At 31.8% G+C, this 22,275-nt stretch overlaps 1 protein-coding gene across 5 annotated transcripts in view; it reads left to right on the forward strand.

Annotated features, from left to right (window-relative positions):
• yem (yemanuclein) overlaps positions 1–19,254 on the forward strand; it is a 33,320-nt gene extending 14,066 nt beyond the window's left edge. Inside the window, exons 10-17 of one of the 5 annotated variants that reach the window (XM_068767009.1) lie at positions 879–1,086; positions 1,299–1,379; positions 2,229–2,444; positions 4,233–5,214; positions 7,383–7,440; positions 10,506–10,587; positions 15,993–16,042; positions 18,136–19,254. In XM_068767009.1, coding sequence (XP_068623110.1) covers positions 879–1,086; positions 1,299–1,379; positions 2,229–2,444; positions 4,233–5,214; positions 7,383–7,440; positions 10,506–10,587; positions 15,993–16,042; positions 18,136–18,140 — 1,682 coding nt within the window. In that variant the 3' untranslated portion in view covers positions 18,141–19,254. The remainder of the gene's footprint in view (positions 1–878; positions 1,087–1,298; positions 1,380–2,228; positions 2,445–4,232; positions 5,215–7,382; positions 7,441–10,505; positions 10,588–15,992; positions 16,043–18,135) is intronic. The other 4 variants (XM_068767010.1, XM_068767012.1, XM_068767011.1 and 1 more) reach the window with 4 other exon arrangements.
• Positions 19,255–22,275: the final 3,021 nt, after the last annotated feature.

The following is a 22,275-nucleotide window of genomic DNA, read 5'->3' on the forward strand; positions in this document are numbered from 1 at the left end:
ATAAAAAAACAAGAAAACATTTTCATCATAATTTCAGCCGATAGACGCCCACCGCATAATATGCTTATGTTTCCGCAAAGATCGCTAACATTTTTTTTTTATTTTTTATTAAAAAGTTAATAAATTTTAAAAGTAAGTACATAGCATGACTACAGTGCTAATTACTTTAGTGCATGTGATAAAATTAAAGAAGAAACAATTTCTTGTGGACTCCTATTAAATCAGGATGTTTGGAACCCTTGTCACTTTAAATTGGAAACCAGTTTCAGTTCAGTTCAGAACAAGTAATTGTTCTGATTCTAGTTTCTGTCAAATTTGAGTCTTCCGTTCCAATAACAATTTATAAAATATATGAAAGCCAAATTTCGCGTGTCACGGATTGCGTGATTGAACTCCTTAGCGAATGAATCTTAGCGTGCATATCGGCCAGGGTGGAGAATCGAACATCTATTTTTTATCCCCCTAATGTTAATGGTGGTCCACCTCTCTATTATTTTGTAGACAAAATTTTGTTTTTTTTTATGATACACCATACAAAAATACATACAACCCTTATTTTTCACCACTCTACGATCAACCCTTATTTTTTATTTGTTAATTAAAAACTATTTTTTTGCAAAACAACGTTTGTGGGATCAGTTAGTAAAGCAATAAAAATAATAAATTTAACATTGTAGAACCTTGGAGGTAAGGCGAAGGAAGTGATGATGTACAGAAGAAAAGTAGAGGAAAGAATGTAAGATATTGAGACAGACAAAAGAAAAATAGAAAATGTGAAAAATTATTATGTAAATAATGACCCTGTCGCACCTTGATAGGGATTGAACGAAAAGCTCCAAACATGGGACCATTAAAAAAAACTTGTTTTCTTGTTACAGCAACACCAACCACATCAGTCGCTTCAACCAGTACCGCCACACCAGTGACGACCACCGCGCCAACAACAACCACCACAGTGACAACAGTAGCAACAACAAATTCAACGCAGAACAACAAACGGAAATCAACAACGGATGGCGACGACCTAGATTTAAGCAGGTTAACGCCAGACGAGAAGGAGGCAAAGATCGTCGAAGCTCTGCAAAGGTTTGTGTGAAATTTCAAAAAATTAAAGAACATTTTCATACTTTTAACTCGAGGCTTTTAAGGAAATAGCAGGATGCAAGACACCTATGGGACCTCTATATGAAATCTATGGGGGAGTTTATTCAAAAATAAATAGATTAACCCGGTTACTAGTTGTAAGTAACCTCATGTATTTTAAAAAAAATATAAAATTTGTTGTTAAACAATTTCAGGTTAAAAACCCTGATTGATGAACGAAAACCTGGAATGATGGCAAACTACAATGCGGAGTGCGAGAGGGTTCAGGAGGAGAGGTATGTCTCATACATCTAATTACGAGACCTTTTGTATTGTATTTGTATTACGAGTCTGGGCTGAGGAAGCATTGTATTGGAAGCCTTCAATAATCAGTAACATGTAAAGTAATAAAGTCTGTATTTTATTTATCTTTTATACATTTTATATTGAGTCAGTCTTACGTATTATTTTACTGTTACCTAGTTTTATCAAATTATAACCACCACCATCACTTTCATTTATTTAATATATTTATTCAGTCCACGAGCTCACTAATATTTTTAGGTATGCGTGTGATCTTGGGTTTTCTGTTTACAGGAATAATGGTAACAATAACATTTGAGGCATATAGAATCAAAAGCAGTTAAATCTATTTCACCAATTTTTTCACCAAAATAAAGTATTTTACAAGCATGGAAATGTATAATTTTGATTCTAAGATGAGTTTTAACTGGAATTTCAAGTAACTTTCACAAGTTTAGTGACCCTTAGGCTGACACTATGTGAATTAAGCTGCTTTTCATTCTATACGTCTCTTTTAAGAAGTTTATCATTGTGTAAGATTATATTATTTCAATTTCGTCATACATTTCTGTATATTTCCATTCGAATATTTGATTTTGTCGTGATAGGTTCGTGAACAGGTATATAAATTTTTTGGCTGACAATTTGTACAGTGTATTGAATAAATTGCCATTGTTCTGATAAAAAATAACTAAAAGTACTTTTATTTCAAAGATTCTTTAAGGAAAAACAACTAAATATATTTTTGTAAATTCCATTCAGATGACCTCGCGGGTACACATAGTACATAATTAGACATAACGTGTAGATGTAAATTATCAAACAAAAAAAATGTTTTCCAGGAAAAAGATACAGATCGCGTCGAGATCAGAAGGCGCGCCCATGGTGGAGAAGAGACTTCCAAAGCGACGGTTTCCGTGGTGCGCACGCAGTAGGGCTCTACTGGCACGTCTGACTCGCCTTGCGGGCGCTGATGCACCCGAACTGCTCGCGCGTAGGGCTTTGCCCCTCTTCCCGAAAGGATTCGTTAGGATGCCCACCTTACTTCGGCAAGCAGAGTGAGTGTAAAGTTAAACTAGTGATAATTATATATTTAACTATTAAATTTTGACTTTTTGGCTCATTGGTTGGCGACGAAATAAGTCGCTCTTTGTTCCTAAAATTCAGCAAAGAGGTCATATAGATTGTAATAGATAGAAGTAAAACAGCAGTAATGACCCCCCGCTATTGGGTACTTTTTGTATCCCTACCTTGTTTGGGACAGGGTTTTTTTCTTTTATTTTTTATATCCTTTTTTATTATTTTCACACTCCTCTGTTATCCCTCTTAAGATTTATCTTTCTTCTTCTTTTATTCTACAATTTTGTTTAATGCTCTTCCATACTAATTTCCTGTCATTTATCGCCTCGTTACTTAAATGTCACAGAATTATCACATAGGAATGAAAGGTATAACAGCGCAATCTATGTCGCACTGAAAGATTTAAGTGTGTCAAGAGTGAACATCAGCTCATTTCTGGAACAAGATTCCAAAGCAGCATTAGTAAGATTATTTAAAATTTAGTTATTTGAAGTATGGTTGATGAAGGTGGAATGTCAATGCATTGTAAGGAGGCTTCCTTAATCGTGCTACCTGTATCTGGCTCATAAGTTTCTTCAGCGTGATACATTAGGCACCCACAAGGTGATGTTGAATTCTGAGAATTTCATACCATGATATCCTTATAGATAGATACTATGCTTCGATATAAATGCTGCATGACATTTTCTAGTTCAATGCAAGAGAAATTATATGTTACGACAGCCATTTTTGATTCCTAACAGTGTTACATTGGACATCCAAATAAGAGGCCAAGTTATCAAATATAAGGCGACTGAGGGTTGTGAAGGAAATGTAGCTAGTCTGTTTCTGCTCCAGCATGTAACTTCCAGTGCTCCATAGGTCAATGACCAGATGGTACTGGATGAGCATGTGGTGTGGATCGGCATGAAGAAGTGTGTTCTGGAGTCCGTAATGTTAACCCCAATGGGGTTTTAACATCTTCATTAAAATTAAATGACAGCATCACTTATTAAAAATTATTCGAGAATTGAGCCACTAGTGTGTTGCGATTATGTTTTGGCTGGAATGTTCGAAGGCTGCGCGTAATACTTGCGCGTACCTCTGCAGTTTTAAACAATCAGATGAATGTAGATGAAGCATGGTCAATGTTATTATTAATACCTACTTTAACTACTTATTTTTCATTAATGTATTGTATTGTTACAACAGTATTGTATATTCATAGGAGAAATGAAGAACTGACGAGGTGAAATTTACATAGCGATGAGAGAGCGAAAATGTAACTCAGAAAATCATCATATTCACTAGTAATGATACCCTAAAACATTAACATTTATGACTTCTCTATAAAATCTTACTTATTCTGGCAAACATAGATTCTGTTGCTATAACCTACTAAAATTGATATAATAAATCCTAACTAATACTAAAATTCCAACACTTTATGAGAGTTAGGAAACTAAATTTCTTTTTTATACTGGCTGTAAGAGTCATTGAATTTTATTAGAATGCATACATTATTGGCAATATCCAAGATTATGATACAACATAATATCATACACTTTGTCCAGCAGTGTGATAGATGAGATCATAATTATGTAATAACCTGATACATCTGCTTTGGTTAATTCAAAGCCATCATCATCATGTCTTTGGGTAAAGACCCACTGAAAGACATATGTCTCCTTCAAAGATTTCCACAATGATCAGCATTTTTCTTTACATATTATAAAGTTACTAGTTAATATTTCATTAACTTAATCTAAAACAAAATATGGTTTCAGTCTGAGCAAAGAAATGAAAGCGGCGGAGGCGAAGCGGCCACGCGTCAATTCTTTAACGCACAACCAACAGCCGATGCCATATCCAGAACAAATACAATTCCCCAGTTCACTCACTGTCACCACGACAGTGAAGAACCCGGACAAGCACGACGCCGACAAGGACTCCAAATACAAAATCAACCCGGCAGTTTTCGGAAACATTATTAACAGTTACACGATAGGCAACGATCTCATAGTCGAGAAAGCCGAAGAAAAGAAAAAAGACAGCGCAGACAAGAGTAAAGAAGACTTGTACATTCCTCCTAACAACATTGGCAGCATAACTATAACACCAGTGAATCCTGAGAAAAAAACCAACAGTGTAACCATACTAGATAAGAAGGAAGCATTAATAAGAGTGAAATCACCGGCAGCACTTAATGAAATGGTCAAGAAGGATAAACATAAAAAGCCAGAGAAGTTGAAAGAAAAACGTGTAACATCTCCCCTACAGGTAGACACAAGTTACCAGTTAAATAAGAAAGATCCAATACCTAGTCCAAAGCAGAAGGAAGAAGTCAGTCAGAAACAAATTGAAAACATGAGAACAGCTGAGAATAACCTCCCGCGGCCTGCTCTTATTCCCGTCCACCACTCACCAACTTTTGCCAAACCTGATAAAAGACCACCTGAAGTAAAAAAGAAGAAGGATGTAGTTATAGTTTCTGATTTGGATCCACTTGGAGATATCCAACAAGAACCTTTAGCTATAGACGACAGCAGTAGTGATGTAGAACTGGTAGAAGAAAAGAGTGATAAAAGTGACAAAAATACAGTGCCTTTAAAAGACAAAGTGAGTGTCAGAGACCATGAAAAGAAAGTGAACAGTATTAAAGTAAAGGACTCTAGCAAGGATGGTAAAGAGTGCAGGAAGAATGATACACTTGAAGAACCAACTAAGGAGGAGATGGATAATCTAATGAGAAGTATTATGGCAATGGAGGTAAGAATCAATAAAACATTATTATAGACATAAGGCAATTACTCTCAACTATGTAGGTATATGCTCCAATTAAATAATAATTTGTTGTTCTGAAAACAGAGAAACGACATTTAAAGTTTATTATTTAAATTTTCGATTCCTTTTAAAAGTTTATTCTGCAATTTTTTAAATTATCACTATCATCTCAAATACCAACTGCTTTACCGACCGGCGGCCGCATTGGACGCCATCATGACTCCGTTATTAACAGCGCCATCTATGAAGTGTGAATGTTAAACAGCCACTGCTTTACCGACATTAAATAAGCGCGGCACATTACAAAATAGATTTATTAAAGGAACTAGGTTCTTTACATAGAATTAAAATTGATATTCCAATGTTATCAGGATTCTAACAAATGTAACTTTTCATTATGTGATCACTCTTTTGCAAGTATTTACATATTTCAGACATGGTCATAAGTTATGGCCCCATTAGTAATTATTTGTTTTCATCCCTAATCCGGCATATGCTAATGCATAGGTAATAATTATAATCCCAATAGGAATATGAATATATGTATGTAGTATCTAGCAAAAGATATCTGTTACCAGAAAACTCAACACTGTCTAGGTCAGTGTTTCTCAACTTAAGTGGATAAATCTAAAATTCTTATGCTCTCCTTATGTAACATACATATTTTTTTTTATAAAAAATGTAATGGGTCACTTAAAAAACTATACGGTAGATTTTATGTTTAAGAAATCACTAGGAAATTGTTAACATAACATAGTAAATAAATTGTCAAAAATTCAAATTCAAATTAATTTTAAATAAGATTTTTCTATATTAATTTATTATTTCATATAATTTTTACACCAATTATCTAAAACTGCTTTTGAAAAAAGGTTAAACCGCAAGAGGGTTAACTATGTCAAGTCTATTTTCAAATTGCCTCCCTGTGGGGCGTGGGCCTCATGTTGGGAAACACCAGTCTTGGTATTAAGGATTTCACCAACCTATGTTATATATATAAGATATGCAGTTGTATGTATATATATATACATGAAGAAGATGTTGCTACCCAGCCTCTGGAAACTTGTTTGTAAGAAGTGGCAATCGTATATAATTATTACACAAAGTGTGAATTATATAACATTGTATCCCAAGAATCAAACCTGTGGTTTATGATTGCAAGTCACAGTTCTGTACAATTTTTCAGTTGGGTTATTTTAATGAGAAAAAATATAGATTAAATTAGACTGAGTTCTTACATTTATGGGACAAAAATGTAAGCTTCTTCTTTCCTGTTATTATTCACCATTCCTTACGTTATTAAGTTAGTAAGACAAAAAAAATTGATGTGTGCCACTAAAAGAATAATAATAATTGAATTAGAGGAACATTCTTTTATTCCTATTGTTATCTAAACATGATTATTGAGCAGTGTTTTTAAAGGGTCTTATGCCCCAATTTGATTGTCAAGGTCCTATTTGAAAGAGGATTCATCATGAATTTACACCTTTGCTTTGATATAAAAATTTTGTATGTTATATTTGTCAAGAATTTTTTTTTAGAAAGGCTAAGATTGAGCATTGCACAAAAAAGTTTCAAAAATCTCAGCTTAGAGTAGCCACTTGTATGTTATAAAAAAAGAGTTTAATTTAAAAAACTAGAATCAGATTAAACTGACTTGTAATAGTAGACTATAACTAAATTATGAGGGTTCCAAACACGATTTCAAACAGTGCGAAAGTCAGACTTATTTCTTCTACTTACTCTAACAACATTCTTTTATTCTCAAGCTCTAATTAAAAGTCCTTCACACTGTAATTACATTTTTTACAACTCATTAAATTAACTTGTAAATATTTGTGTATTATTTTAGAATATTTTTTTATAGATGTAATATGTTACACAATAGCAACACATATCATTTTAGTTTTATTTAAAGAAATAAAAATAGAATAATTTTCAACCTTTCATGTATTACCACAAAAATTTAGTTTCAGTACCCCTTTTACAAAATTGTCTATTATTCACCTTTAATATCTGTCTATTGTCTAAATAAATTATTTTCTCATAAGTAGAGAGATATAATACTCCTTGGGTGTCTACAATGTGAGCTATTATACATGTTTTAAGTTGTTATAGAAAATAAATATAACCAAAAATTAAAATCATTTCAGCACTCACAAGAGACTCCGAAGTTGAATTGCAATTCCTTTGGAGGAGTGATAACCAGTGGTAAGTAGAATTACTTGAATTTACGTAACTCATTTAGTTTTAGTTTGGGAACCCGTGAGAACTACACCTTTGTTACTTTATAAACACTGAAAGTTTCTCAGTGTCTACTATATTCTCGGTGGCAGTGATGGTTGACTATGAAGTTTGACTAAAGGTAGGTCTAGGTTTTTTAAAGCTATGATGAAGATTTTATTGAAATTTTCCTTAAAGGTATATCAGAACTTATGCCATGCATTGCCAAACACCTAAGATAGTACAAACCCTTGCCAGATACCTCTAAATTTTAATGAATTCTAACTTTAGACCCCAAATTTCTAAACATTTCTAAAATTAACCGATAGTTCAAACCCTCTTAGTAATATAAAAATTTTAGTTAATATTAATTTGTACAAATTACGTAAATAAACGCAATAAGTTGATTATTTTGTTAAAAAAAAAAAGAAACTTAAATACCATAACTAAGATAAATAAAAAGAGAGCTGATAAAATATTCAGGAAAGTTTTAAATATTAACCAAACAATCAGTCTCATTTATCGACCACTTGGAAACCAATTTCAATACCTTGAGTTTGATAAAATCCATCCATGCTTTAAACCCACTCAATTATTGATCTGACTCGAATGTTTGGTAACTGTTACCTACCAAAGCTACCACTAGTCAAACTTAATTTTTGCCATTGCTTCTACATATATTAGTAGCACATAAAATAAGGAAGGTGTGGCGCTCTTGTTCTATTAATTACGCTCACAATTCTATAGTCATATTAATGGTAGATCCCAATATTTTCAATATCAAGTGAATATAATTAGTTTATTCACTTTTATGTTACCGTGGAATCCATTTTTGAAATACCACAGAAATATATTTGTAAAATTTTAACATGTTATCGGTATTAATTTATTAGGATGTCAAGGGAAACTGTGTCCAAATAAGAGGTTACTTATTCAATATAAAACCATCAATCTTTGCTTGTCTAGATTTTGAAATTTAATATTAATGGCCTGTTAATGAAAACCACAATTGCTGTTTAATATTTTTTTTAAAATGAGGTTGTCATCAAATTTCAATTTGAAATTGTGTTTTAAGAAGTTTGATTTCTTTTATATACTATAACAAAAGAAAAGAAAACACAGAGAGCAATGGAGAGGGCTATGCTCGTAGTTTCATTGCGAGATGTAATCAGAAATGAGGAGATTCTTATATAAACCAAAGTAGCTCAAAGTATTGCTCGTCTGAATTGGCAGTGGGTGTAGCAGGTTGCTTGTGCAACCGATGGCTGGTAGTGCTGAATGATTCTGGAGTGGGTTACCACGAGCCGGTAGACGCGGATTGGACAGGCTCATTAATAGGTAGACTAGTTAGACGAAATAGTTAAGATTGCAGCGCTAGACCGGCCAACATGATGATTTTGGGAGTGGCGTCTTTCCGCCTATTGGCTTAAAAAAGAATGAAAATAATTATAAAGGGTTATGGAGATAGTTTTCTTATGTGTTTTACCTACTTAGAATTAAAATAAAGATTTCCACAAATGATATACAAGTTTATTAGTGTCGAGCTAAACAAATAGCAATGCGAAGTGCGTTAGCGCAAAGCCGGCCGAGCTGCGCTCAGCTGAGCCGTACTCAGCAATCCCAACAAGGTCAAGTGTGTTGTTAAACCCGTTGTTATTATAAGAAAAACAAATGTATCTATTGTTATTATATCATTTTCAAGTTTTACAATTGTATTGTTCATAGTAGTTTTCCTATGAAACATATTTATCTATATATTTGATGGTTTTCTACTTTCAACCTTACGGTTTTTAAATATATAAATTTTAGCTGCGCAGGGTTATCATTCTCTTCCTTTACATTACTAAATGAAGAAGGAAGAAGAAATTTCATATCTCAAAGTTTTATCTGTCATATTACTAGGCTGACTTTCAAAGAAATTCAGATATCGGTAAAACTGAACTACTTTACATCAAGCTCTATTGTACAGACATCAGAAGGCATTTACAGGTTTCATTATTAAATGGAAATTATACTTTGAAATGTAACAAATATATATAAACAATTAAAATTTTAAAGGTGTTTTAAAGTAAATATAATAAGCTACCTCATATTTGGACACAAGTAATGTTTTATTATGTGTATTGTGAAGTCATTTTGCATGTTTTCAGTAATGGTTTATGCGGCATTATAAAAATATAGAGCAGTGTATCAATTGCAGACTGGGACTATATTTAATGACTCTTATACTTTTTGTATCAATACGACAATAAGTTTAATTTTGTATTAATTATTAATATAAAGTTGACTTTTATCTCTCTGTCTACATTATGTTCGCCAAACAGAGATAATGTAGGGCAATATTTTGGCATAATTGTTTTGGCATGATTTACTTATAAGTTGGTATTAAAAATTGTAAAGATGCGTTTACATGTATATTTTTTTAAAGACGTGCAATATTTTACTGCGATAAAGATGAGATGAATATAATTGAAATATAAATTATTCAATGTAAATAAAAATTTCTTTTCTTATTAATTAAATCATGGTCATTTATTGCGTGTGTTAAATAAAAAATATTTAGTTAGCGTGGTGTAATGTCATTGTTGTTGATTTTCCTGATGTAGTTCATGTTGTTGTTTGAGAAATTTATAAATTCGTAAGTTAAATAGAAATCTACTGATAAAGTTTTTTTTTTATTTATTAATTAACTTAGTCCCATTGACAATGCATTTAATAGATGTAAAATAAATTAAATTAAATTTTTGTGTACTTCTACACCGATCGTGGTCTACCATCTGTTATTTTTTCGTAACTTATTAACAATTGCTACAGTTAAACTTTACAAAAAAAATAAACTGGATTTTTATTCCCGTGTAAACGCATCTTTACCTCGTTACAACTAATCAGATAATATATTCTATGTATATTATTTCTTGGTATTAACTCTGTCAGGCAAATACAGTGAACGAATTAAACGCTGCAATTTATAATATAGTTATAGTTTTGTATGTATCGATACAAAATGTATGTGTATGGCTTTAATGCCACTAACACTGGTTTCTTCCAACCAGCGAAGCACGAGAAGTCTTCCAACCAAAGCTACAACTCGAGGAATGCTATATTCGGAGAGCCGCGTAGTGATAAAGATAAATTGTAAGTGATTGGACGTGGCCAGTTCGCGCTAATGTTTATCCCCCGCCTGGGCTGACACTTGTAGTTAGACGTGGGCGGTTACGATAGACGCTAACGATAATTGTAAAATATTATTAATGCTGTAATATATATATTTATGCCGATGACAGACAGACAGATGACTGTTAAAGTAACCGAAGGACACTGGATTGCAGGCCCGTTCCAACCTGTTCACTTTGAGGTCTACATCCAGCTGTAGATGTCTTAGGACTAAAATGACGATTATTGTACTTATATATATTATTGACTAGATACTAGAAATTTGTACAATTTACTAAAATAATTAAAAAATATCAACAGGTCTTTTTATCGTTTGAAGAAAATTATTGTCTTATAAATACATAAATGTCTTATAAATATATATGTCTGTATGTACAAAAATAGTTCAAATATAATGTACAAGTACAAGGAGTAGTAGTTAATATGTAGATAGTTTAAAATAAACTTTACTTCAATGTACTAAGATCTGGTGTCGGTGTCGTTTTGTAGATCATGCTTACTTCTGCTTATAACTAAACATGTGTAGTGTCCAATAGGGCAATACGAATTTTAAAATAATCGGAACTAATCACCAAAAGATATTTTCTTTGAGCGCTGATGATCACTAGGTTAGCAGCGCATTACTCTTCAGTTTCTCCCACAAAAATCCATGGTGATATCCGGTGAACTAGGTGGCCCGATGTCACCAAAATGACTTGAAATCCGAATTATTATATATACATATGTGTGTGTATATATATATATATATTATATTATAAGTAATCTTTGCTATATATGTTCAACAATTTCCAACACTTATCACTTGCTGATTGCCCGATCTGTTCATCGCGAAGTCGATCCAATGCTTGTCTGAAAGAAATTGCGTTTAGCGATAAAACCGCCCTTTGTGTGTGTGTATATATATATGTATATATATATATTGTTAACATAGGTAATATTATTATTAATAATAAGCAACTCTAGTATTTATAAGAGACAATAATTTGAATTATGATTTTTTTTCTCTATATATACCCCTCATAGGCTGCCAATGTGGTTAACAATAGTTTTTTTTTTTTTGTTTTATCTGTGTGACATATGGCATCGTACTTTTGAAGCCGCCTTTTATCTATATATAGACAGGACAATAAAGTTGTGACATTTTGAACGAAAGCTATAAATAATAAATGTTAAACATTTTCTATGTAGATTCAAATTATTAGTGTCGTTTGTAACCGCCCAGGTACAGTCGTGATCTATCGCTTCATTCACTTCCAAACACGCTACGACTTCTCGCTGCTGTAAATTCTTGACGGATTCTCTCATTTGTGAACTATATAACATTTTAGCACAATAGCTTATATCAGCGAACGTCAAAACATAAGATTTTTAGAAAAGAAAAGAAAAACAAAATTAAGAGAGGAATTTTAAAAGAGAAGAAATGTAAATAGATTTAATACACCTCTTCAAGGTAGATCTGACAAAAATGTCTATTATGTATTTTTTATATAGATATATGTTGTTTTAGTCCAACTCGCTAACTTTAACGAATAAATATCTCATTTAAGGTATTTATTGCTTATTGTGTTGCTAGTTTTAACTGTACACAAGCCCAAAGTCTGTTAAATTTTAAAATACCTCGCGTTCTGCCATATATAATTATATATTTTTTTCTAAATTAAAAGTAGCAAGTAGTTGCTCCAATATTAGCTACCTGCCAGTAAAAGTCCCGTCGAAATCGGTTCAGCCATTTCAGAGATTAGCCGGAACAGATTTAACATTAAAAAATGTTATACTGGTACATGTATCATACAAGCGAGTGTAGTAAAAAACTTTTATTTTAATATTACAAACAGACACTCCAATTTTATTATTTTGTATGGATTAGCTGTCCTACGCCCGCGAACCTCCTTCCGAATGCTCTCTCAACCCTATTATGAGAGTGGTTTTATAGAATCCTTTCGTAGCCAGTACACAGATAAAAATTTCTTATATATTTAAGATTATTTATGTGTCATATAACACTTGTGGTGTGTCAAGAGACATATGGAAGAGCCCAAATTGTTAAAATGGAAGGGATGAAATCAAAATAAACCTCCCTGAAATGGCAACCTTAAAATAAATGATTGCGAGGGCTTCAAACAAGCTATGGTCTTAGAAATATCCGTAGAGTTACCTGGTGATCATATTTTTCTGATTATTTTAAATATTTTTTTATATTTTATCATTTGAAAGATAGAATTTTAAATTGTCTTTTTTATAATCTCTGGTGTATTGAAATAACACAATAAAACATACGTATAATAAATTTTACACCGGGTTTGAGGGTTTACTCTGGTACCTTGTGAAATAATTAACAATTCTTTTTTTAAACAAAATGTAGTTAATACTAAAAATGTTCATATAATCAGCTTTTACATATATAACTAAACATCCTGTGTATTAATTCATGACTTGTATATAATTAATGTTACAATTGGACAATGTATTTCAATGTAAATGTAATTTGCGCAAGACGATCGAATGCTGTATATAAAATATTCCGGACAAAGTTATATATATTTCACGTTATTGTGGAGCCATGTTGATATATATAAGCTATAACATTATTTTGCACTCGTATAACATAATTTAAATATGTAAATGATTACTATAGTGTTACCTGGACCGCTGTGCCGCGTCTTAGGTAAGCGCGGTGATGTGAGGGGGAATAGTGTTAATAGTGGTGTGATGGAAAATTAAATTAAAATTTAAAATATATTTATCAGATAATGGTAAGATGCTCTTTAAAGTGTAGGAAGACAGAAGCACAATTTTTGTGATGTATATTTATTTTTAGAGCAAGAATTATACGCATACATAGAGGTTTTTAAAGATATCAAAACGTCGGTAAAACAGTACGATTTACTGGTTACTCACTAGCGCCATCTAGTAGTATTTTAATGAAAATATGATAAAACAGTTTTATGTATTTACCACAGTTGCGCGTTGTAAATGATTACTGCGATGAATCAAGTTTCACACGTTTCGATCAAATAAGAAGTATTAAATGATATATTTTATTTAACCCTTCCGTTACCAGCGTCGGAATTAGCCGGCATCCGCCTTGTAATGTGGACTTTGTGTAGATCTCTGTTTTATGATTTATCATAGCCAAATAAATTACTAAGAATTATCTTCTATTTTTAATTAATATACAAGTAAAATCTTTAAATATGTAATACAAATGAGAAAATCGATCGATAAAATTTAATTGAATTATAGTATCTTGCGATTCTAGAATATGTTTCATTTATTCGTGATTCAAACATTTTAGTAACAAAAATCTTTCCTGTTTTAAAATTTTCCGCAAAAAGAAGTTTTACACCATTTCGAGTATCACCGACAGTGGAGCTTGTGGAACAAAATCATTGTCGAGTGACACTCGACATTGGAGTGGAAAGGGTTAAAGATGGATTTTAACTAAATAATCTACACAAGTGAACGGAATCGCATATGTATATTTTTCGTGGAACGCCAGGCCGTATCGATCTGGCAATATAGTACTGGTACAGGGCTTGTTTTTCTCCAATAACGACACCCACATCTGTAGCTTGAATAATAGACACACATATATGTTAATTTTTAATACACGAGTATATTATTAAATAAATCTTATATCATTCTTGAATTTTGGTTTCCCTACGCCACTAGCGACATCTACATCTGCGCCTTTATAGAGTCACACTTGTATTAAATAATGTATTTTGTTTCATTTTAGATTTAAAACTACGAAATGTAAGTAGCGGTACAGCGGTTTCGGTAGTACTGTATTAAATTTAAAAACGTCATCCATTTTTATCATACGCTAATTGTATTGGACTTTGTAATTAATTTCTCTGATTTCGCTTTTCACCCTCTTGTATATAATAAAGAAGGGTGTGTTTACAGTTGGAATGCTTTGCCTAATATACGCACCCGCTGCGATTTGATGCAACTGTCTATTTTGTTTCATGTTCTACGCTAGATTTTGCAGTCATATGCGGAAATGTTACTATTGTATTTAAAAAAAAATAAAAGTCGTCTCCTAAAGATATTTATGGAGCATAAATAGGACTAAAATCGCCACACTAATCAAGTGGGTTGGCGATTGCAGTGGGGTATTGGTACAGAGTGAATTACATAGACTGTTTCACGGGGAAATCCCGTGACCTACGATCCCAAGTCATCTACCACTGGACGCTGTTTAAACAAATTTTAAGTTTATTTATATTTATTTAATCAAACATTACAACTTAGATTCACACTCAAACCTGTTTTGTGATATATGAAAATTTAAATTAACTCGAAACGTAATTGACGAAGTTATTAATAAAATAAAATAAGGTTTTATATATTTTTGATATATGCGTATTTCATCAGATATATACGCGTGAGTTGTTTTTTTGGTTTTGCTAATAAAATAATTACCGACTGGTCGAGATCAGACGAGTCTTTGTTTTGTTAGTTTTATTAAGAAAATAGAAGTTTACTAGAAAGAGAAATAGTTAGAAATAGATAGTAACGTGAGACTTAACCGGTCTTTATTCACAGCATAAAAATACTTTTTGAGTTGCGATGTAAAAAATTGCGATTTTTTAATGAGTTTTCTTGTACAAGAACCCCTTATTTTATAGAAAATCGAAAAAAAATTATTATATTTTCTAATGCGTTCTCTTTTATGGGGTTCCGTATTTTAAAGCAATTCTTAAAAATTTTGTCATGTTTTAATTCGTTTTATTTTATAAGGTACCCTGTTTTAAATACTCGAAAATAATTTAGTCATTTTAAATGAGTTTTCTTTTAATAGGTCACGCATTTTAAAGTAACTCCTAAACAAATGTGTGATACTTTAATGCTTTCTTTTATGAAGTATTTTAAAGCCGCGAAAAAAAAATTAATTTTGTAATTCTTTTTTATGAAGTCTCGTATTTTAAACAAAGTCGTAAACATATTTGTTATTTATTGATGCGTTTTCATTTATGACGTCCCTTTTAAAGCAACTCGTAAATTTTTTTATGTGTCTTCTTTTATGTAGTCTCGTATTTTAAAGAAAATCATTAAAAAATAATTATTTTAATGCGTGTTTATATAAAGTTTCAATCCACTGTATAGAAACAGCTTTGAGTGTACTATTTTGAATTCATAGATTTCGAAATAAATTTAAAATTTGAACTATGATACAATTTTGTGTAAAAATACCATATTATGATTCGTAAATTATTTTGTGTACATATTTAACAATAGTAACATTTGCGATTTTATCTAAATAAAAATCATTGTTTACTCTCATACTGCTAGATAGAAGCGTTCAATGATCAGTCTATCTATGTTCAAACAGTTGCCTATAGAAGTTTCGATTGTTTCAGCGCAGAACGAACTTCTTTGAACAAAATGGATGGATGTAGTGCCATTACAGGTAATTTTTTTTAACTGAATTTCTTAAGTCATATTGTATTATGATTATATAAGTTTACTGGTTATGTTAATAATCATACTGTATATAGTTGTATTTCTAAGACATGTGAAATTAATAATTTTTTCCATCAAAATGTGATAGGCAATAACTTCTAGGAGTACCAATTCTGCAGGGACAAATATTAATAATAATTAATTATAAAACGCATTTTATTACTGTATTATTTAATGTTATTTATTGTACACGTTAGGGTACATTTAAATTGTTTCATCATAATAAACAAAAAAGTACAATTGGCGGTCTTATCACACGAGGCAATTTCTTACAGGCATCCATAGTATGGAAACAGTGGAAGTATAAATAATGGGTAGGTAACGTGTACAAAACGTACATATATACAAACATACATATTATCATTACGTTGTTTGATATTAAATTAATGAAAATATTCATTCTCTATTTTAAATCCAATAACCAATCACCCCGTATACTCGCAGATATAGATTGGCAATATGCATTAATTAATAATTTTTTGTATAAAAGAAAAATCGCTATCCGTTTGTGTCTTGTACGGCACGCGAAGCACTATGTTCGTCGTCGAATGTTGTACTCTTGTACGCCGCTACGGTCCGGTAGGGCCATTAAACTCGCGTTTGCGACTCGTTCGCTTGATGTCGCTAGTTGTACCGTGTTTATCGGAATGATATTGGTTTTCTCAGTAGTACAGTTAACGATATGAAACATTTTCCCCGTAGAAATGTATAATATACATAAAGTATGAATTTTTACCAATTGATTGTTCTATACATTTGACAGTAAATGACCTACGCATTCCTTTAAAGCCTTTGCACCTATAAATCTATAGATGGAATATATGCAAAGTATATTTCCAATTCAAATTATATAATTATTAGTGAAAAAGGATGGATAACAATAAATGGCAATTAACACTAGAATAACAATATATAATTTTCTTTTGTTAAGCAAAGGCGCCATTGTACAGTTTCTCATATACTACTATATTTATATTCGTTATAAGTTCTTGTTAATATATAAATAAATTGATTAAAAAAACTAGCAGTGGTTGCCTAGCGGTAGAGGACTTTGATTTGCGATCGTAGGTCGCGTGTTCAAATCCCGGGATACAATGTTATATAATTCACACTTTGTGCATTAATTATATAGGATTGTCACTGCATATAACTTTCCAGAGGATGGTCAGTATCGTCCTCTGCGTACCATAATACCACAGTGCGATCGCCAATCTGCCTGCCAAGTGTGGCGATTATGATATATCCTCCATAGATATCTTAAGAGCTGGCTTATGCCCAATGGGCTTCTATAGGTTGTGGTATTCCGATATTGATATATTATGATGTAAAAATTCTTTGTAAAGAATAAATATGTTTTAGTTTTTATCGTCGTATCTTTGCTCCCTTTCTTATTTTAACTTTGTTTAGTGATGTAACTCTTTGTTATGATATAATTTTTTTGTCACTTAAAATTGAGTGCTATAATAAACATACAATGGTAACTATTGCAAAGATATTTATCTTACTTGTTAACGAAACTGGGAATATACCAATGTAGTTAAAATATTTATAATGTTACTAGTGATAATAAGATATGTAATCGACTATAGTCATTAGTGAAGTGGGATATTTTGAATAGTATCCGGCAATTGATTTGGCACTTAGTTATATACCTGGAAAAAAAGTAAAGTGAAATTGTCATTTAAAATACCCTGGCATTAGGCATTAAAGATATATAAAGTGATCACTCTGATATATGTTACAATAATGTACTGTTAATTGTAATTTTTATTGCAAAATAATTTTTTATAGAATGTTACATAAAATATAAACAATACATAAAAGGTCGCTGTCCAAAGAGGACATTTATGGGAAGAACAAACTTTTGATGCACCTTTTTTATTATTAAAATATCCAAATTAATTTTGTACATTTTTCGTATATATATTTTTATTTACTAAAGTTTATGTTATTATTTTTGAAACCATCGATTTTTTTGGATAATACACCCTGTATTATGCATGTATAATAAATTTATTCTAATACATTTCTTTGTTACAGGTTGACAGAATAATCACAATTAAAATGAATTAAGATAAAAAATATATTGAATCGTCAGTGAATTGTGTTTAAATTGCGTTGAGTATTGTCCAGTGTTGTGCAACAGCGCCTAGAGCAATAACAAATCAAATCGGGATTGAAATATATTTATAAATTATATGAAGTCTGTGTACACGTGTCTGTGGAGATGTGTTCGTGTTCTGTTTGAACACGTTGACGAAGGTGGATCAGCGGCCGCGCCTGGCACTTGGCGATTCTCAGTTTCACCATCTTCAATTACTTCCAGCTATGTATCTTTTCAACTGCTTTTATCTTTTATTTTCTATCCAATCTCTCCAAGTGTCCGGTGTCAAACGGAATGATAAATTGTACACATTTTTATTTTATACGAAGCCTGTATAGAAACCGTTCGTATTTTGTATAAATTAGATTTAAATATAGTTTTACACGATTCAAATGCAATAGACGCTTCCTGCTCCACATATATATGACTATAACTAAGAATTGTAGGTTTTAAATAACAATAGATTGTCTCTGTGGTTAGACTTAAAGAGCATTTCGATTGTGTTCTCTATTTTAAGTGAAAATTGGCCAAACTTACACCACTGTCTCTTATAAATGACATCTGTCATAAAGACAGGTGTCATTGTATTGTGACAGATGTCACTGTATTGTGACAGATGTCATTGCAATGTGTCAAGTGACATTTCTGTGTGACAGATGGATGACATTTCGCGGTTTTTTTCCCGTCACCAGTGTTTTATCTAGAATTTAGTTATTTTTGTTGATTATAATATCTTTATGCTTTTTTATAATACTGTATTGTGATGTAGTTTAACGATTTAAAGAATGTTTGGCGTTTTACCGCGTTTTCGCTGTCAATATTATTTCCGGCGCAAGAGTCGAAGTGAGTATAGATATATAAATGTAGAGACGGCTAGAGCGAGAGGTCCTAAATCGTGGAGCAGTGATTTTATATTTTTAAATTGTAATTCTGCGAATTATTTATATCATGCAACTGATTATTTCTATCGGTTTGTGATTTGTGAAAACCGCTTGGAAATGATTTGGTTTTATTTTATTATTTTAACCAAATTCCAAATTTATCCTGTGTAATAATAAAATAAATATTTATAATTAAAATAGTATTTTTTTAAAGATCATATTATCTATGTACATCGCATCGAACCCTAAACCAGCTGCACTTATGTGCTTGTTATGGCTTACGTCACATCTTGTGTTTAAAATGTCTGGACACACACTGGACTTATAGGGAATCTATTAATAAGGCATTAATAAGGCATATGCCTTATTAATAGATTCCCTATAAGACCAGATTGTAATGCAGCAACCAGCACCCAGTGTCTTAAAATGTTATCTATCAACCGTGCAACAACACTTGCCATTGTTACTTGCGTTCATTTGCTCCTTATTCCTAATTCAATTAGAATGAGTGTAAATTTCTTAATGATTGACAGAAACTAATATTTATTCATATTATTATTAGATTATACTACTCTATTACCGTATCCTTAGAGCTCAAAACTCGTCCTGGTCCAAGAGTTCGCAATAAACACAGCGGTTTTTTTATGGTTAAATTTACATTGTTATTAACACAGTAATGTAATATATTCCCAAGCTTCAACATAACTTAAAAATCTTTCATAGGAGCTTTAAATGAACTTTTAGAATTGAAAAGTGTATTAATGTATACATTTTGCCAAAAATTAAGGCTCGTTTAAAGTGCCTTATTTATTTAATATCCTTTATTGTGCACGATCATGATACATTTTAATGGTTTCACAATAATATACAAAGAAGTACAAAGGGTGGTCTTATCACACGAGGCAATCACACACAAAAGCAAGCAAGGCAGGCACACATATATAACATATTTGAATCGTACTTGACGCAGAAAGCTATATGTACCCATTTATACACGAGAACTTGAAGTAGGAAAGCTGTTCTGGATTATCAGTAATTAACTTGTTAATATTTTACATTTTATATAGACGAGACCTTAGTTATAAAGGATATTGTATACGTGATGGCAAGAAAGCTGTGGTAATGTGTGTAAAAGTGCTAGCCTGTTTTCGCTAAACACAGGAATGTTACGTAACTTTCTTTCTACAACTGCATAATTTTAAAACCTTCGATAGTAACGTTCATTTTCAACAAGATGGCACGGAATGTCATATATTCAATGGGTTTTTATTGCTTTTTACCGCCATTGTCTACCAACTCGCCTATTGTATAGTGAAGACTGTAGAAGGTTGGTAGACTCGGAGTTACCTTTTCACTTTGACCTTGAAAAATGTTTAATGGAAAACTGATATAGCATTGAGATGACATTACGGTCTACCCCGAGCCCAAATCATACGTCACTGGATTTTTTCCTCCGAGGGTATCCCAAGAGCCAAAAACATCAAACTCAAAAAAAATAGTGAAGAAATGTCCGCTTTTTATTTAATGAATTTGGAGTCTAGATCTTAGTGATGTAATTAATAAATTAACATTACTAATAATTTACATATAGTTACCATATATATATGATAAATATAAATTTCGTTTTGAAAGCTTTATTGTTACCTTTCGATGATGTTTTTTTTAAATATCCACTCAATAGCTCACCCTACATTTAAAGTCAAAAATGTGAAGAATATTACATTATGATTTAAGGTAAATATATATAAAAATAAAAGACGAGTGTTGTGTTTATTTAATATTTTTTATTAATTTCACAAAATTAGTCATTAAAAGCCACAATTTGAAGGCTTTTAAGCTGTCGAAGCGACGACACTCGGAACACGAATCCTATCGTCACGGCATCCAACAGTGAGCTATAAAACTGGAATTCAGAAGCTATCTAACGACTACAATATAAACGTTTACATATTTATTTTTTTATTAGAAAATATCGACGTACTTCATCCATTAAAAGGCAGTCAAAGCTTGCAATTCATCTATTGCAACTAAGGAACGTACGAACGAGCGGTTGAAAAACGCTCGGCGACCGCCTCACAACCGCTCCCGCCCGCCCGTCAATGACATTTACTTAATATTAACGTGTGAATATAAACTATATTTACGTATAGAACAACTTCGTGTATACAGGTTTTATCCGTGAGAAGCGACACGTTCCTTCTAATAGGTTATTTGAAATATGTATACTTTGAAGCTAGTTTGTGATATCTAAATTCCAACGCCTTACGCTAATTTGAGATGGACATGAGCTTAAATCTTTATATATATAGCATTATCTACATAATACTCGAACAAAACATACGGAAATTCATGCGTCGAAATATATATATCAGCTGATTTAAGCTCATTCCATCTCTTTTCAAATTAAATCATTTATACTAAGTGTTACAGACACGAGAACTTATTACATATATATTTATATATATCTTTTCAGCTTTGCAACGCATTTCGGACATCGAAAATCTTCCATGGGTCCCAATTAGCTCTAGCAACGAATGCCGACACTACAGCAGTGTGGATAGAATATCATTTAATAACACGTATATAGCTCAATGCGTATGGATATATTTATAATTTATGCGGATTCAATAGGACATTAGGTATAAAATATATCATTATTAAAAGCTCAAAGTTTTCAAACACCTTGTTTTGTGTATCGCTGTATAAATACCATTTGGCCAAACAGGCAAAATAAAAGGTCATCACTTACAGACCTATTACGTATCAAACAAAGATGGCGTCAAGTCGCCAGATAAGCTAGATATCATAAATATATGAATATATCATTACACCACGCCGTGACGCACTTAGAAAATATATTTGTCTTTCGCAATCGATACGTATTTTATACAAGCCGAAGCAAAAATAATTTCTTTATATATATGTATATATAGGGTTCTATATGTATAAACTAAGCTACCCAAAGTGTTACACCAGCCAAGTTTTCAAACCAAATTCATTCTAACAGTCTACAAATCAAAATGCAACATCGAACATCGAGATGCATGCCATCGTACCTTCTTCATACTCGTAAAAACCTTCTCCGCAGTAACTAAACTGACGACAGAAACACTAACAGGGTGGTAACACTTCCTATCCTCTTTAACTAACCTAAAATTAATCATATCCGAATAAGTTTACAAATTTTATTTACAG

The sequence above is a fragment of the Battus philenor genome, unplaced genomic scaffold (assembly GCF_028537555.1).
Source record: "Battus philenor isolate CCGP_79_NKW_IND1 unplaced genomic scaffold, ilBatPhil1.0.hap1 SCAF_22, whole genome shotgun sequence".
NCBI classification, from domain to species: Eukaryota; Metazoa; Arthropoda; class Insecta; order Lepidoptera; family Papilionidae; genus Battus; species Battus philenor.